General features: G+C 48.8%; 1 protein-coding gene across 10 annotated transcripts in view; it reads left to right on the top strand.

Annotated features, from left to right (window-relative positions):
- Nucleotides 1–17,858, top strand: part of HUWE1 (HECT, UBA and WWE domain containing E3 ubiquitin protein ligase 1) — a 1,403,674-nt gene that overhangs the window by 610,588 nt on the left and 775,228 nt on the right. For all 10 annotated transcript variants that reach the window (XM_069209338.1, XM_069209335.1, XM_069209339.1 and 7 more), the window contains one exon: nucleotides 8,745–8,921. In XM_069209338.1, coding sequence (XP_069065439.1) covers nucleotides 8,745–8,921 — 177 coding nt within the window. The remainder of the gene's footprint in view (nucleotides 1–8,744; nucleotides 8,922–17,858) is intronic.

Below are 17,858 nucleotides of genomic sequence, written 5' to 3'. Positions count from 1 at the left end.
ATCTTATCTTAGCCAGGGTCATCCCTAGCTTACCCAAAGAGGTTACCCAGAGCTGGAGTAACCCCACCATGACCAACAGGGTCAGGGGGCCTAACTTGCTATTTGGCATGGGGTCTGACCACCATGCCAAGGATAGTGCAGCCACAAAGGCTAACACCCAGCAGAGGCCACTGACAGCTGTCAGTGCCCAGAACCACACCTTTAGCTCTTCACCTAAAAGGGAAGGGGCTAAGTTACAGGCTTCTTTGGGTTCAGATTGCCTGTCTGCTGTATTGGAGTGGGGGGTTACCACATCTTGTAGTAAACACCCTTCTTCCACTCTTTCTTCTGTTAGCTGAGGAGCCACCCACTCAGGTTTAACAGTTGCCTGACTAGCCAGGACTTCTTGTGGGTCAGGTTGGACTTTATCAGGGCCATTTTTGGAGTTCTCCCCTACTGGAGCAGAATCTCCTTGGCTTGCTGTAACCTTGGCTAAAGGTTGTCCACCCTTCCTACTCTGTTTTCTTTTCTTCTTCTTCTGGGGCCTGCTTGCATTTACTGCAGAGGCAGGACTTCCAGAATCCTTGGGAGAGGACTGGCACTGGACCAGTTCCTCTCTTGAGCTCTGACTAACCTCTGGGTAGTCATTTCCAAGGAGACAATCAAGGGGGAGGTCTGTACTGACTACTACCCTTCTCCAGCTAAGAGTGCCACCCACTTCTATGGGCACTAAAGCCACAGGCCTCTTAGTGACCCTGTCTAGGCTAACTCTTACCCTGGCAGTCTCACCTGGGATGTACTGGTTTGAGAGCACCAGCCTGTCATGCACAATAGTGTGACTGGCACAAGTGTCTCTCAGGGCAGTGGTTGGGATTCCATTCACCAGTAGGTGGTGGAAGTGTCTGCTTCCCTCTGGAATCTCCAACTCACCTGTTGGGCCCTGTTTCCAGTTGAAAGCTAGGAAGACCTCCTCATCTGAGGAGTCATCTCCCATGGCTACACTGGTTACCCCTGGAATTTTGTTCTGGGGTTTGTTTTTGGAACAAGAAGTGTCCTTGGTGTGGTGCCCAGACTGTTTACAGTTGTGGCACCATGCCTTAGTGGCATCCCAGTTCTTACCCTGGTACCCACCTTTGTTTTGGGTTGTGTCTTGGGGCCCACCCACCTGTTCTGGTTTTTGGGGGCCTACAGAGGACTCTTTTTCTTTGTCTCTAGCGTCACCCACTTTCTCCTGGGGAGTTTTTGTAACCCCTTTCTTTTGGTCACCCCCAGTGGAAGTTTTGGTTACCCTAGTCTTGACCCAGTGGTCTGCCTTCTTTCCCAATTCTTGGGGAGAAATTGGACCTAGGTCTACCAGATACTGATGCAACTTTTCATTGAAGCAGTTACTTAAAATGTGTTCTTTCATAAACAAATTATAAAGCCCAACATAGTCACACACTTCATTTCCAGTTAACCAACCATCCAGTGTTTTTACTGAGTAGTCTACAAAATCAACCCAGGTCTGGCTCGAGGATTTTTGAGCCCCCCTGAATCTAATTCTATACTCCTCAGTGGAGAATCCAAAGCCCTCAATCAGGGTACCCCTCATGAGGTCATAAGATTCTGCATCTTTTCCAGAGAGTGTGAGGAGTCTATCCCTACACTTTCCAGTGAACATTTCCCAAAGGAGAGCACCCCAGTGAGATCTGTTCACTTTTCTGGTTACACAAGCCCTCTCAAAAGCTGTGAACCATTTGGTGATGTCATCACCAGCTTCATATTTTGTTACAATCCCTTTGGGGATTTTTAGGATGTCAGGAGAATCTCTGACCCTATTTAAGTTGCTGCCACCATCGATGGGACCTAGGCCCATCTCTTTTCTTTCCCTTTCTATGGCTAGGAGCTGCTTTTCCAAAGCCAATCTTTTGACCATCCTGGCTAACAGGGGGTCATCTTCACTGAGAGCATCCTCAGTGATTTCAGAAATGCTGGACCCTCCTGTGAGGGAAGCAACATTTCTGACTATCATTTTTGGAGACAGGGCTTGAGAGGCCCTGGTCTCCCTATTTAGGACTGGAAGGGGGGAATTGCCCTCCCAGTCACTAATTTCTTCCTCTGTGAAGTCATCCTCAGAGGGGTTGGCTTTTTCAAACTCTGCCAACAGCTCCTGGAGCTGAATTTTGGTAGGTCTGGAGCCAAGGGTTATTTTCTTTATATTACAGAGAGACCTTAGCTCCCTCATCTTAAGATGGAGGTAAGGTGTGGTGTCGAGTTCCACCACATTCATCTCTGTATCAGACATTATTTTGCTAAGAGTTGGAAGACTTTTTAAAGAATCTAAAACTGTTTCTAGAATCTAATTTCAAACTTTTAACAAACTTTTAAACTCTAAAAGACAATGCTAAACAGGAACTTAACACACAAGGCCCTAGCAGGACTTTTAAGAATTTAGAAAAATTTCCAAATTGCAAAAATGAATTTCTAATGACAATTTTGGAATTTGTCGTGTGATCAGGTATTGGCTGAGTAGTCCAGCAAATGCAAAGTCTTGTACCCCACCGCTGATCCACCAATGTAGGAAGTTGGCTCTGTATGTGCTATTTCAAAGTAAGGAATAGCATGCACAGAGTCCAAGGGTTCCCCTTAGAGGTAAAATAGTGGTAAAAATAGATAATACTAATGCTCTATTTTGTGGTAGTGTGGTCGAGCAGTAGGCTTATCCAAGGAGTAGTGTTAAGCATTTGTTGTACATACACATAGACAATAAATGAGGTACACACACTCAGAGACAAATCCAGCCAATAGGTTTTTATATAGAAAAATATCTTTTCTTAGTTTATTTTAAGAACCACAGGTTCAAATTCTACATGTAATATCTCATTCGAAAGGTATTGCAGGTAAGTACTTTAGGAACTTCAAATCATCAAAATTGCATGTATACTTTTCAAGTTATTCACAAATAGCTGTTTTAAAAGTGGACACTTAGTGCAATTTTCACAGTTCCTAGGGGAGGTAAGTATTTGTTAGTTTTACCAGGTAAGTAAGGCACTTACAGGGCTTAGTTCTTGGTCCAAGGTAGCCCACCGTTGGGGGTTCAGAGCAACCCCAAAGTCACCACACCAGCAGCTCAGGGCCGGTCAGGTGCAGAGTTCAAGGTGGTGCCCAAAACACATAGGCTAGAATGGAGAGAAGGGGGTGCCCCGGTTCCGGTCTGCTTGCAGGTAAGTACCCGCGTCTTCGGAGGGCAGACCAGGGGGGTTTTGTAGGGCACCGGGGGGGACACAAGTCCACACAGAAATTTCACCCTCAGCAGCGCGGGGGCGGCCGGGTGCAGTGTAGGAACAAGCGTCGGGTTTGTAATGGAAGTCAATGGGAGATCTCGGGATCTCTTCAGCGCTGCAGGCAGGCAAGGGGGGAATTCCTCGGGGAAACCTCCACTTGGGCAGGGGAGAGGGACTCCTGGGGGTCACTTCTCCAGTGACAGTCCGGTCCTTCAGGTCCTGGGGGCTGCGGGTGCAGGGTCTCTCCCAGGTGTCGGGACTTTAGGTTCAAAGAGTCGCGGTCAGGGGAAGCCTCGGGATTCCCTCTGCAGGCGGCGCTGTGGGGGCTCAGGGGGGGACAGGTTTTGGTACTCACAGTATCAGAGTAGTCCTGGGGTCCCTCCTGAGGCGTCGGATCTCCACCAGTCGAGTCGGGGTCGCCGGGTGCAGTGTTGCAAGTCTCACGCTTCTTGCGGGGAGCTTGCAGGGTTCTTTAAAGCTGCTGGAAACAAAGTTGCAGCTTTTCTTGGAGCAGGTCCGCTGTCCTCGGGAGTTTCTTGTCTTTTCGAAGTAGGGGCAGTCCTCAGAGGATGTCGAGGTCGCTGGTCCCTTCGGAAGGCGTCGCTGGAGCAGGATCTTTGGAAGGCAGGAGACAGGCCGGTGAGTTTCTGGAGCCAAGGCAGTTGTCGTCTTCTGGTCTTCCTCTGCAGGGGTTTTCAGCTAGGCAGTCCTTCTTCTTGTCGTTGCAGGAATCTAATTTTCTAGGGTTCAGGGTAGCCCTTAAATACTAAATTTAAGGGCGTGTTTAGGTCTGGGGGGTTAGTAGCCAATGGCTACTAGCCCTGAGGGTGGGTACACCCTCTTTGTGCCTCCTCCCAAGGGGAGGGGGTCACAATCCTAACCCTATTGGGGGAATCCTCCATCTGCAAGATGGAGGATTTCTAAAAGTTAGAGTCACTTCAGCTCAGGACACCTTAGGGGCTGTCCTGACTGGCCAGTGACTCCTCCTTGTTGCTTTCTTTGTTCCCTCCAGCCTTGCCGCCAAAAGTGGGGGCCGTGGCCGGAGGGGGCGGGCAACTCCACTAAGCTGGAGTGCCCTGCTGGGCTGTGACAAAGGGGTGAGCCTTTGAGGCTCACCGCCAGGTGTCACAGCTCCTGCCTGGGGGAGGTGTTAGCATCTCCACCCAGTGCAGGCTTTGTTACTGGCCTCAGAGTGACAAAGGCACTCTCCCCATGGGGCCAGCAACATGTCTCTAGTGTGGCAGGCTGCTGGAACCAGTCAGCCTACACAGCTAGTTGGTTAAGTTTCAGGGGGCACCTCTAAGGTGCCCTCTGTGGTGTATTTTACACTAAAATGTACACTGGCATCAGTGTGCATTTATTGTGCTGAGAAGTTTGATACCAAACTTCCCAGTTTTCAGTGTAGCCATTATGGTGCTGTGGAGTTCGTGTAAAACAGACTCCCAGACCATATACTCTTATGGCTACCCTGCACTTACAATGTCTAAGGTTTTGTTTAGACACTGTAGGGGTACCATGCTCATGCACTGGTACCCTCACCTATGGTATAGTGCACCCTGCCTTAGGGCTGTAAGGCCTGCTAGAGGGGTGTCTTACCTATACTGCATAGGCAGTGAGAGGCTGGCATGGCACCCTGAGGGGAGTGCCATGTCGACTTACTCATTTTGTTCTCACTAGCACACACAGGCTTGTAAGCAGTGTGTCTGTGCTGAGTGAGGGGTCTCTAGGGTGGCATAAGACATGCTGCAGCCCTTAGAGACCTTCCTTGGCATCAGGGCCCTTGGTACTAGAAGTACCAGTTACAAGGGACTTATCTGAATGCCAGGGTGTGCCAATTGTGGATACAATGGTACATTTTAGGTGAAGGAACACTGGTGCTGGGGCCTGGTTAGCAGGGTCCCAGCACACTTCTCAGTCAAGTCAGCATCAGTATCAGGCAAAAAGTGGGGGGTAACTGCAACAGGGAGCCATTTCTTTACATATATATATTACTTAATCCTTTAATAGGTACATACTTACATTTTTCATTGCGCGGGCACTATTACTATAGTACAACTCCTACCTCACCCTCTGCGGGGAAAAAAATCGAAGATGGAGTCGACGCCCATGCGCAATGAGCACAGAAGGAGGAGTCACTCGGTCCCGTGACTCGAAAACACTTCTTCGAAGAAAAACAACTTGTAACACTCCGACCCAACACCAGATGGCGAGCTCATGCATACCATGTGAATCTCAGCGACTGATGCCACGAACAGATGTACACTGGGTAAGTGACATTTTCATTATCGAGCGTTACATCACCAAAGTCAAAGCTAGAGCTCACGGACCTTCCTCCAGAGATTCTTGCAGACTCTGCTCCTTCGGGCCTGGCAGCAATCCATAATCCGCTGAGGTCTGCTGCGCCGTCGCCCAGATCCCAACCTGGCCAGAAGTACCACAAATTCTAGGCCCCTGTACCATACTGTTCCTAAGTCTTCCAACACCATTTCTGATGTCTTTTACAGAGCTAGCTGGAGCCTAGTTTACTCCTGTTAATAATGGGGTTGGAGTAAGAGTACTCCTCTGAAGGGCTGTCACTGAAGATGTGTATTATTACTTAAGCATTGGCTGTAGGAAGTTGGCTCTGTATGTGCTATTTCAAAGTAAGGAATAGCATGCACAGAGTCCAAGGGTTCCCCTTAGAGGTAAAATAGTGGTAAAAAGAGATAATACTAATGCTCTATTTTGTGGTAGTGTGGTCGAGCAGTAGGCTTATCCAAGGAGTAGTGTTAAGCATTTGTTGTACATACACATAGACAATAAATGAGGTACACACACTCAGAGACAAATCCAGCCAATAGGTTTTTATATAGAAAAATATCTTTTCTTAGTTTATTTTAAGAACCACAGGTTCAAATTCTACATGTAATATCTCATTCGAAAGGTATTGCAGGTAAGTACTTTAGGAATTTCAAATCATCAAAATTGCATGTATACTTTTCAAGTTATTCACAAATAGCTGTTTTAAAAGTGGACACAGTGCAATTTTCACAGTTCCTAGGGGAGGTAAGTATTTGTTAGGTTAACCAGGTAAGTAAGACACTTACAGGGCTTAGTTCTTGGTCCAAGGTAGCCCACCGTTGGGGGTTCAGAGCAACCCCAAAGTCACCACACCAGCAGCTCAGGGCCGGTCAGGTGCAGAGTTCAAAGTGGTGCCCAACACACATAGGCTAGAATGGAGAGAAGGGGGTGCCCCGGTTCCGGTCTGCTTGCAGGTAAGTACCCGCGTCTTCGGAGGGCAGACCAGGGGGGTTTTGTAGGGCACCGGGGGGGACACAAGCCCACACAGAAATTTCACCCTCAGCAGCGCGGGGGCGGCCGGGTGCAGTGTAGAAACAAGCGTCGGGTTTGTAATGGAAGTCAATGGGAGATCTAGGGATCTCTTCAGCGCTGCAGGCAGGCAAGGGGGGGGGTTCCTCGGGGAAACCTCCACTTGGTCAAGGGAGAGGGACTCCTGGGGGTCACTTCTCCTGTGAAAGTCCGGTCCTTCAGGTCCTGGGGGCTGCGGGTGCAGGGTCTCTCCCAGGTGTCGGGACTTAGGATTCAAAGAGTCGCGGTCAGGGGAAGCCTCGGGATTCCCTCTGCAGGCGGCGCTGTGGGGGCTCAGGGGGGACAGGTTTTTGTACTCACAGTCTTAGAGTAGTCCTGGGGTCCCTCCTGAGGTGTTGGATCGCCACCAGCCGAGTCGGGGTCGCCGGGTGCAGTGTTGCAAGTCTCGCGCTTCTTGCGGGGAGCTTGCAGGGTTCTTTAAAGCTGCTGGAAACAAAGTTGCAGCTTTTCTTGGAGCAGGTCCGCTGTCCTCGGGAGTTTCTTGTCTTTTCGAAGCAGGGGCAGTCCTCAGAGGATGTCGAGGTCGCTGGTCCCTTTGGAAGGCGTCGCTGGAGCAGGATCTTTGGAAGGCAGGAGACAGGCCGGTGAGTTTCTGGAGCCAAGGCAGTTGTCGTCTTCTGGTCTTCCTCTGCAGGGGTTTTCAGCTAGGCAGTCCTTCTTCTTGTAGTTGCAGGAATCTAATTTTCTAGGGTTCAGGGCAGCCCTTAAATACTAGATTTAAGGGCGTGTTTAGGTCTGGGGGGTTAGTAGCCAATGGCTACTAGCCCTGAGGGTGGGTACACCCTCTTTGTGCCTCCTCCCAAGGGGAGGGGGTCACAATCCTAACCCTATTGGGGGAATCCTCCATCTGCAAGATGGAGGATTTCTAAAAGTCAGAGTCACCTCAGCTCAGGACACCTTAGGGGCTGTCCTGACTGGCCAGTGACTCCTCCTTGTTGCTTTCTTTGTTCCCTCCAGCCTTGCCGCCAAAAGTGGGGGCCGTGGCCGGAGGGGGCGGGCAACTCCACTAAGCTGGAGTGCCCTGCTGGGCTGTGACAAAGGGGTGAGCCTTTGAGGCTCACCGCCAGGTGTCACAGCTCCTGCCTGGGGGAGGTGTTAGCATCTCCACCCAGTGCAGGCTTTGTTACTGGCCTCAGAGTGACAAAGGCACTCTCCCCATGGGGCCAGCAACATGTCTCTGGTGTGGCAGGCTGCTGGAACTAGTCAGCCTACACAGACAGTCGGTTAAGTTTCAGGGGGCACCTCTAAGGTGCCCTCTGTGGTGTATTTTACAATAAAATGTACACTGGCATCAGTGTGCATTTATTGTGCTGAGAAGTTTGATACCAAACTTCCCAGTTTTCAGTGTAGCCATTATGGTGCTGTGGAGTTCGTGTTTGACAGACTCCCAGACCATATACTCTTATGGCTACCCTGCACTTACAATGTCTAAGGTTTTGTTTAGACACTGTAGGGGTACCATGCTCATGCACTGGTACCCTCACCTATGGTATAGTGCACCCTGCCTTAGGGCTGTAAGGCCTGCTAGAGGGGTGTCTTACCTATACTGCATAGGCAGTGAGAGGCTGGCATGGCACCCTGAGGGGAGTGCCATGTCGACTTACTCGTTTTGTCCTCACTAGCACACACAAGCTGGCAAGCAGTGTGTCTGTGCTGAGTGAGAGGTCTCCAGGGTGGCATAAGACATGCTGCAGCCCTTAGAGACCTTCCTTGGCATCAGGGCCCTTGGTACTAGAAGTACCAGTTACAAGGGACTTATCTGGATGCCAGGGTCTGCCAATTGTGGATACAAAAGTACAGGTTAGGGAAAGAACACTGGTGCTGGGGCCTGGTTAGCAGGCCTCAGCACACTTTCAATTGTAAACATAGCATCAGCAAAGGCAAAAAGTCAGGGGGCAACCATGCCAAGGAGGCATTTCCTTACATTGGCCCACTGTATTTTTGGCACGTAGAGGGTGATCTGGCACATTGTAAACAGATGTTAGTTTATTAAAGTTGGACGGCCATGAGACAAAATGTGAAAAACCTATTATGCTTCAATCACCAGGTGTGCTCTGTTTAGATGAACCACATTAGTGCCCATTTCATTGAGCCCATTACAATCAAGACTCTTGATGTTCTGTTTTTCCCCAGTATCTGCAAGCCAATGGCAACAACTGGCGCTGGTTTGATGATCGCTCTGGGCGTTGGTGCAGTTACAGTGCCAGCAATAATGGCACCATTGACACCGCTTGGAAAGCTGGTGAGACAAGTGTCCGCTTCACAGCCGGCAGGCGGAGGTATACTGTGCAATTCACGACCATGGTGCAGGTATGGAGCTGTGTGTGTAGACAGAACTCTATTTTCTTTATAAATATTGCATTGGAAAACAAGGTGTTGTATCTGGAAAGAATATTTTGCTTATCACCTTTCTTGAACTGGGTGACCTGCTCCATGCCGCCTATAATTAATGCAGGCACTGCAGGTTCCCTTTGTATACTGTAGGCCTGATGTTGAAAGGCTTAGCATACAAATTGGGTGCATGGAAGAAATGAAATGTACTGGCTGGGAGATGTGGAGGGATCTATTGCTTTACCTTTTGCACTCTTAATCTAGTCTAGATCCATATGCTTTCCATTATTGCTTGTGGGATTGTGGTTGGTTTTCTGCAAAGTTTTTAATATTGCAGACTCTTAACAATGTCATGTCTTCAGGATGAGTGTTGTAACATGTTGATCTGAGACTCTTCATAAATACCTCAAATGTATGAATGTAAATTAGTTTTTTTGGTATTAAATGTTTTTATTAACATTGTAGGAAATTACCTTCTTTATGGAATGGCTGCCCCTCCCCCCCCCCATTTGACTATTGTCAATATACTTAGGCTGTTTTCACTGGGATCCTGCGAACCAGGACCCCATTGACTGTGCTCTCTCCCTCTAAACTTGGTTGTCTAGGACTATGTACACTTCACAATTGCTATACTGGTGCATCCTTATAATTCTTAAGTATATGGTACTTGGGTATCCAGGGCATCTGGGCACCAGGGGTTCCCCATGGGCTGCAGCATGTATTGTTCTACCCATGGGAGCTCATAGAAAATGTGCCTGCAGGCCTGCCATTGCAGCCTAAGTGAGAAGGTGCATACACACTTTCACCACAGGTCACTGCACCAGGTCACTGTAAGTCACCCCTATGGTCTGTGGCCCCAAGAGCTCTCCAAGATAAGTGGGGTGGCCCCCACACAATAGAACAGAAAGGTGAGGTCACCTGTTTGGTTGGCCTGGGCACTCCAAGAAGCGTCCACAGGGTGCCTCGTGAATCGCCTTTGTCTTATTATGACTTTCACCACAGGTAACTGCACCAGGTCACTGTAAGTCACCCCTATGGTAGGGCTGACATAAACTTGCTTATGACCACGATGAAGGACAGAACCCAGTGAGTGACCTTCTCCCTGCCCCTTTCTCCAACAACCCTGTTGATGTTTGCCTCTCTGAACCGCAACAAGCGGACTGCAGACGGGTTCTCGGTCAGTTTTCTGAAGTCTTTTCCCTGGCCCCTGGTCTGACCACCTGGTGTGCCTATGATGTGGACACCAGTTACAGTCTGCCTGTAAAGAGTAAATTCTATAGGCAGCCTGACCATGTCAGAGATTGCATCAGGGCAGAAGTCCAAAAGATGCTATATTTGGGGGTGATTGAGCCTTCAGAAAGCCTGTATGGTAGCCCACTAGTCCTTGTGCCAAAGCCTCATTCCAAGGTTGGAAAGAGAAATGAGGTTACTCCAGTATTGGAACTTTCATAGATTCACATGCTTGAATCATTCCCCGTCGTCGAGATGGGAGCCCCCAGTACAATTTACACAAGTAGTGATGAAATACATTAACAAAATGGCCCTAGGCCTCTTCAATTTAACAGTCTATCAGTCATTTTAGGAAAAGGACAAAACTTGAGCATCCACCAATCAGACAACACCACCCTCTAGAATCCTCCTGAGAGAAGCTCCAGCACCTCAGATTTTCTACTGCGCGTCGTGCTAGGGCGTCTCCTCAGAGCTCTGCTCTTTCTTCACACCTTTTGGATTAGCTTGAAGCTATTTTTTTCTCTGCTAAAAACGTATTTGGACTGATTGGGGTTAACACCTACAACATGTCTGACAAGGAGAAGGGTTTATTCAGAAATTGCAAAACTTGTGGTAAGAAAAGACTACAGTCTGAAGACCCTCATCAGGACTGTATATACTGTCTCTATCCAGACCACTCAGCCAAGGACTGTAAGGTTTATTGTACCTTTTCCTCTAAGACTCTTAAGGATAGAGAAGGCAGATTATTGATTTGGCTGCAAAAACTTAAGTACAGAGATAATCCAGTCTGATTCTGATAGTGATGACTCTACAATATCCAAAAAGTCAACAAAAAAGGGCGAGATCAGACACAAGATCTCCTTCCCAACAATCGAGAAAAGCCCACAAAAAGACTGCCTCAGGGTCTTACAAGGGCGGCAGCGCCTCTTCTTCACCTCAACAATCTTCCAGGAAAGGGGAGATAGGTCATACCAGTAGTTCTGAGAGGCATAAGAAGTCATCCTCTGTACCTCCATCTGTGCCTTTCAAAAGGCCTTCGTCTACTCCTACAGCTAAAAAGGTACTGTTGACGACACTCATCGTCGACGAGACCGTTGGTGAGTGCTTTTTCACTGTAAACGGCGACTTTCCACTGTTTCGACGACGAGTGCCCCACCGTCGACGAGAGCGGCGTCGATGGCGTCCTCGTCAATGAAGATCTACACCTAATCATCGTTGACGGCGGTGACAACAGTGTCTGCTTTACCATCATCGACGGCTTCGTCGACAGTAGACTCTTCGGTAAGGCTGTCGACGAACAAGAACTCCATGCATTAGTCATCGACTCCACCGTCAACGAAGACTATATTTGCGCCATCGATGCCATCGGCGACGAAGGAAAAACAGCATAAAACACAAGAAAGACTTACCCAAAGCACACCTCACCTAGTAGGGTGACCCCTCTCATACCAGTTCACTTGTTAATATCGCACCTGGATCCTCAGTCGATGCGATTGTCAGCATTGCTCCTGGGCAAAGGGAGTTTGCACTTCTGAATATCCCACAGGAATGTAGGGACATTTTGTCCAGAGCTAGAGTAGATAGCAATAATAAGGCTTACTCTTGCAAATGGAAAAGATTTAGTTTCTGGTGCTGTAACAAAAGGCATGAGCCTTTGAGGCTTACCGTCGGGTGTTCCAGTTCCTGCAGGGGGAGGTGAGAAGCACCTCCACCCAGTACAGGCTTTGTTCTTGGCCACAGAGTGACAAAGGCACTCACCCCACGTGGCCAGAAACTCGTCTGGTTGTGGCAGCAACTGGTTAGCATAGCACTAGGAGTCGGAATGGTATTCAGGGGGCATCTCTAAGATGCCCTATGGGTGCATTTTATAATAAATCCTACACTGGCATCGGTGTGCATTTATTGTGCTGAGAAGTTTGACTCCTAACTTCCCAGTTTTCAGTGTAGCCATTATGGAACTGTGGAGTTTGTGTTTGACAAACTCCCAGACCATATACTCTTATGGCTACCTTACACTTACAATGTGTAAGGTTTTGCTTAGACACTGTAGGGGCATAGTCCTCATGGAAATATGCCCTCACCTATGGTATAGTGCACCCTGCCTTAGGGCTGTAAGGCCTGCTAGAGGGGTGACTTACCTATGCCACAGGCAATGTGAGGTGGGCATGGCACTCTGAGGGGAGGCAAATGCAAAAAGAACAAGTGAAGAACGGAATGCTGAACAATGTCAAACATTCACTCCCAGTAAAGAGATCTGGGCCTAAATCCATCGTTTTTTTGCTGCCCATTCCATTCCAGTTTGGACCCACCCATATGTAAATCAGTCTTGACCCTGTTCCCCCATGGGAACAGTCCAGCCCGAATTACCAGGCCTAGTTTTCCCTGGACTGGACACAAGCATCCTGGGACCGGTTTCGGGGTTTCACCCCTCATCAGCCAGGCTAGCTTGAATCCAGTGACATGGGAGGCACGGGACCCACATCTGGGCATACCCTTACCACTTAGGGCGACAAATGCAAAAAGAACAAGTGATGGATGGAATTCTGAACAGTGTCAAACATTCACCCCCAGTACAGAGATCTGGGCCTAAATCCATCGTAGCTAGCCTGGCTGAAGAAGGGTGATACCGTGAAACCGGTCCCAGGACACCTGTTTCCGGTCCAGGGAGGACCTGACCTGGCAGTTCGGGCTGGACTGTTCCCATGAGGAACAGGATCAAGACTGATCTGCATATGGCTGGGTCCAAACTGGGGTGGCGTGGTGAGCAAAAGAACGATGGATTAAACCCAGATCTGTGACTGGGGGTGAGTGTTTGGATTGTTCAGCACTACGTCCATCATCCTTTTGTGTTACTCTGAGGGGAGGGCCATGTCAACTTAGCCATTTTCTCCCCACCAGCACACACAAGCTGGCAAGCAGTGTGCATGTGCTGAGTGAGGGGTCCCCAGGTTGGCATAATACATGCTGCATCCCTTAGAGACCTTCCCTGGCATCAGGGCCCTTCGTACCACTGGTACCATTTACAAGGTACTTATCTGTGTGCCACAGCTGTGCCAATTGTGGGAACAACGGTACAGTTTTGGGAAAGAACACAGGTGCTGGGGCCTGGTTAGCAGTTAGGGGGTAACCATGCCAAGAGAGGCATTTTCCTACAACCTTGCATCTACCTCATTCAGTATCAGGAGTTTATCCCTGCAGTTTCTTGAAAACAGCTCCCACAGAGGAGAGGCACAATGCTGATTGTCAGGTTCTCTGGCAACACAGGCCCTTCTCATAGGCTGTGAAACATTTGGTCATGATTATCACCTTCATATTTGGGGACAATCCCTTTACAGATTTCAGCCTCTGCTCTACTCTGTCCCCAGTTATAAAATTGCTGTCACCATCCACGGATGCTAAACTCATTTCTCTTCTTTCACTACTGCTAGTATTCTGTCCACCAGGGCAAGTCTCCCAGCTAATCTCATTAAGACAATCGCCTCTTCAGAGAGTTTTTCCCTGGATCTTGAGGAGCCTGAGCCATTGTCACTAGAGGGAAGTTTCCTAGATACTTGGGGTACAGATTTCTCTATTTCAAATGCCGGGGGCTATTTTCTCCTCCCCACTTCCACTGCCCTGATCTACAGGGTCAGTAGTTTCACCACTAGGATGGGCCTGCTCATACTCTACCAGTAGCTCCCGCAGATTCACATTGTTAGTTTGAGCCCGTTTTTATTTTTTACCCTCTACAGAGGGCCTTTAACTGCTTGTGAGAAAGTTTAAGTTTAGCGGTGAAGTCAAGCTCCACAACCCGGTCCTTTTGATGTATTTTAGTAATGTTGGGAACTTTTTCAGCTACAGAAAAAAATCCTATCACTGTTATTAATGTCATAACATTGTGTGCATTTCTCAGAGGGCTTCTTAGAGATGCCCGTCTGTACCAGTCCAACTACTAGTGCTAGACTGACCAGTTTCTGCCAGCCTGCCATATCCAGACTGGTTTCTGGCCACATGGGGTGAGTGCATTTGTCACTCTGTGGCAAGGAACAAAGCCTGCACTCCTCCTGTAGGAACTGTAACACCTGGCGGTGAGCCTCAAACGCTCAAACCTTGTATTACAGCGCCCCGGGCACTCCGTCTAGTGGAGATGCCTGCTCCCAGACACAGCCCCCACTTCTGGCGGCAAGTCTGGAGGAGAGGAGGAAAACAAGGAGTCACCACTCTCCAGCCATTACAGCCCCTAAGGTGTCCTAAGCTGAGGTGACCCCTGCCTTAGGAAATCCTCCATCTTGTTTTGGAGGATCCCCACCCAATAGGATTAGAGATGTGCCCCCCTCCCCACAAGGAGGCGGCACAAAGAGGGTGTAGCCACCCTACAGGACAGTAGCCTTTGGCTACTGCCCCCCCAGGCCTAAACACACCCCTAAATTGAGTATTTAGGGATGACCCTGAACCCAGGAAATCAGATGTTCGGTGGCATGTGTAGCTGCAGATACACATGCTGTGCACAGTCCGCCGTCTGGTGTTGGGCTCGGAGTGTTACAAGTTGTTTTTCTTCGAAGAAGTCTTTTCGAGTCACGAGACCGAGGGACTCCTCCCACTTCGGTTCCATTGCGCATGGGCGTCGACTCCATCTTAGATTGTTTTCTTTCCGCCGTCGGGTTCGGACTTGTTCCTTTTCGCTCCGTGTTTCGGGTCGGAAAGTTAGTCAGAATCGCGGAAAAATTAGTCGGTATTGTTTCGTTCGGTATCGGGTTAGTTAGAACCAATCGACACCGAATCTTGAAGAGCTCCGGTAGCCCTTCGGGGTAATTTCGATCATCCGTCGGGGCCTGGTCGGCCCGACCGCGTGCAACATCGAGACTGATGGAACGGACCCCGTTCCGATTCTGTCCTAAATGCCATAATAAATATCCTTATACGGATCAACATTTGGTCTGTAACTTGTGCCTGTCCCCCGAGCACAAGGAGGATACGTGCGAAGCCTGTCGCGCGTTTCGGTCGAGAAAAACGCTCAGACCGAAGAGCCAGGAGGTTGCAGATGGCGTCCACGCCGACAGGACAACAACGGTTCGAGGAGGAGGAGGAAGAAGAAACTTTCTCCATCCACGGGTCGGATTCCGAAGAATTCGACGTCGAAGAACACCCAACCGTGAGTAAGACGTCGAAACAAAAATCACACGAAAAGACTGACAAAGCCCAGGGGACGCCACCGCCAACAAGCCATGGCTTAACCCGGAAAGTAGGTGACCGTCCATCGACACCGAAAAAGGGCGAGCTGCTGTCGAAGTCATCCGACTCCGGTCGAGACACAGGCACGCAGCAATCTCGGGACCGAGAGAGTGACGCAGAAAAAAATCGGCACCGACACAGCAGCACCGAAGATGGTCGGCACCGAGAGGGCACGACGCCGAAAAGAAAAAAGATCTTGTCGGAGCAGAAAAAATCCAGAGACACGGTTTCGGTGCCGAAACACCCGGCAACCGAACCGAAAAATGGTTCCTACTCAGAGGAACAGGGACTGTCCTCTCAACTAAAAAAAAACACAGATTTGAGGAGGAATTACAAACAATAGAGCCAGATCACACGCAAAAGCGGATCTTTATTCAAAAGGATACAGGGAAGATTAGCACTCTTCCCCCAATCAAACGGAAAAGGAAACTTGACTTCCAGCAAGGAGACAAGCAAAGGTGGTAAAGAAGGTAACTCCACCACCCTCTCCACCACCATCAACTCATGCATCACCGGCACAAACTCCACCATTAACACACTCACCAGCTCATACCACAATGATCCGGATGCATGGGACCTCTACGACGCTCCGGTATCGGACAATAGCCCAGAGTCGTACCCAACTAAACCGTCACCACCTGAGGACAGTACCTCATATGCACAGGTGGTAGCTAGGGCAGCCGAATTCCATAATGTCTTGCTACATTCGGGGCCTATTGAGGAGGACTTCCTCTTTAACACCCTGTCCTCCACCCATAGCCATTATCAAAGCCTTCCCATGCTTCCAGGAATGCTAAGGCACTCAAAACAGATATTTCAGGAGCCAGTTAAAAGCAGAGCCATAACTCCAAGGGTAGAGAAAAAATACAAGGCTCCGCCCACAGACCCTGCTTTTATTACATCACAACTGACACCAGACTCTGTAGTTGTGGGGGCAGCTCGTAAGAGAGACAACTCGCATACATCAGGCGACGCACCACCTCCGGACAAGGAGAGCCGCAAATTTGATGCAGCAGGAAAAAGGGTTGCAGCACAAGCGGCAAATCAGTGGCGCATCGCCAACTCGCAAGCCCTCCTGGCGAGATACGACAGGGCTCATTGGGATGAGATGCAACATCTCATCGAACACCTCCCAAAGAGTTACAAAAACGAGAGCTACAGGTGGAAGAGGGACAAAGTATCTCAAACAATCAGATACGGTCTTCCATGGATGCAGCGGATACAGCTGCAAGGACAATAAATACTGCAGTCACGATAAGGAGGCACACATGGCTGCGCACATCTGGGTTCAAACCCGAAATACAACAGGCTGTGCTCAATATGCCGTTTAATGAACAGCAATTGTTTGGGCCGGAGGTCGACACTGCAATTGAAAAATTAAAAAAGGACACCGATACAGCCAAAGCCATGGGCGCACTCTACTCCCCGCAGGGCAGAGGCACATTTGGCACATTTCGTAAAACAACTTTTAGGGGAGGGTTTCGAGGTCAACCCACAGAAACCAGCACCTCACAAACAAGACCACCTACCTACCAGGAACAATACCAAAGGGGAGGTTTTCGGGGACAATACAGAGGGGGCCAATTCCCAAGAAACCGGGGAAAATTTCAAGGTCCCAAAACCCCTCAAAATAAACAGTGACTCACAAGTCACACAACCCCTTCACACAACACCAGTGGGGGGAAGACTAAGCCAGTTCTACAAATCTTGGGAGGAAATAACAACAGACACTTGGGTCTTAGCAATTATCCAACATGGTTATTGCATAGAATTTCTCCAACTCCCTCCAAACGTCCCACCAAAAACACACAATATGTCAAAACAGCATATAGACCTTCTAGGACTAGAAGTTCAAGCATTACTGCAAAAGGACGCAATAGAACTAGTACCACGTCAACAAAAGAACACAGGAGTTTACTCACTGTACTTTCTAATACCAAAAAAAGACAAAACTCTAAGACCAATACTAAATCTCAGAACACTAAACACCTACATCAAATCAGACCACTTTCACATGGTCACATTACAAGACGTAATCCCACTGCTCAAACAGCTAGACTACAGGACAACATTAGATCTAAAAGATGCGTATTTCCATATACCGATACATCCTTCGCACAGGAAATACCTAAGGTTCGTATTCAAGGGAATACATTACCAATTCAAAGTGTTGCCATTCGGAATAACAACTGCGCCAAGAGTCTTTACAAAATGCCTAGCAGTAGTAGCTGCACATATCAGAAGGCAGCAAATACACGTGTTCCCTTACTTAGACGATTGGTTAATCAAGACCAACACGCTAACAAAGTGTTCACATCACACAAATTATGTTATACAAATCCTTCACAAGCTGGGTTTCTCCATCAACTATGCAAAGTCACACCTTTTGCCATGTCAAACACAGCAATACTTAGGAGCGACAATCAACACAACAAAAGGGATAGCCACTCCAAGTCCAAAAGGGTTCAAACATTT

The sequence above is a fragment of the Pleurodeles waltl genome, chromosome 10 (assembly GCF_031143425.1).
Source record: "Pleurodeles waltl isolate 20211129_DDA chromosome 10, aPleWal1.hap1.20221129, whole genome shotgun sequence".
Taxonomy (NCBI): Eukaryota; Metazoa; Chordata; class Amphibia; order Caudata; family Salamandridae; genus Pleurodeles; species Pleurodeles waltl.
The sequence above is the reverse complement of the archived record's forward strand: the minus strand, read 5'-3'. Positions and strand labels throughout refer to the sequence as shown.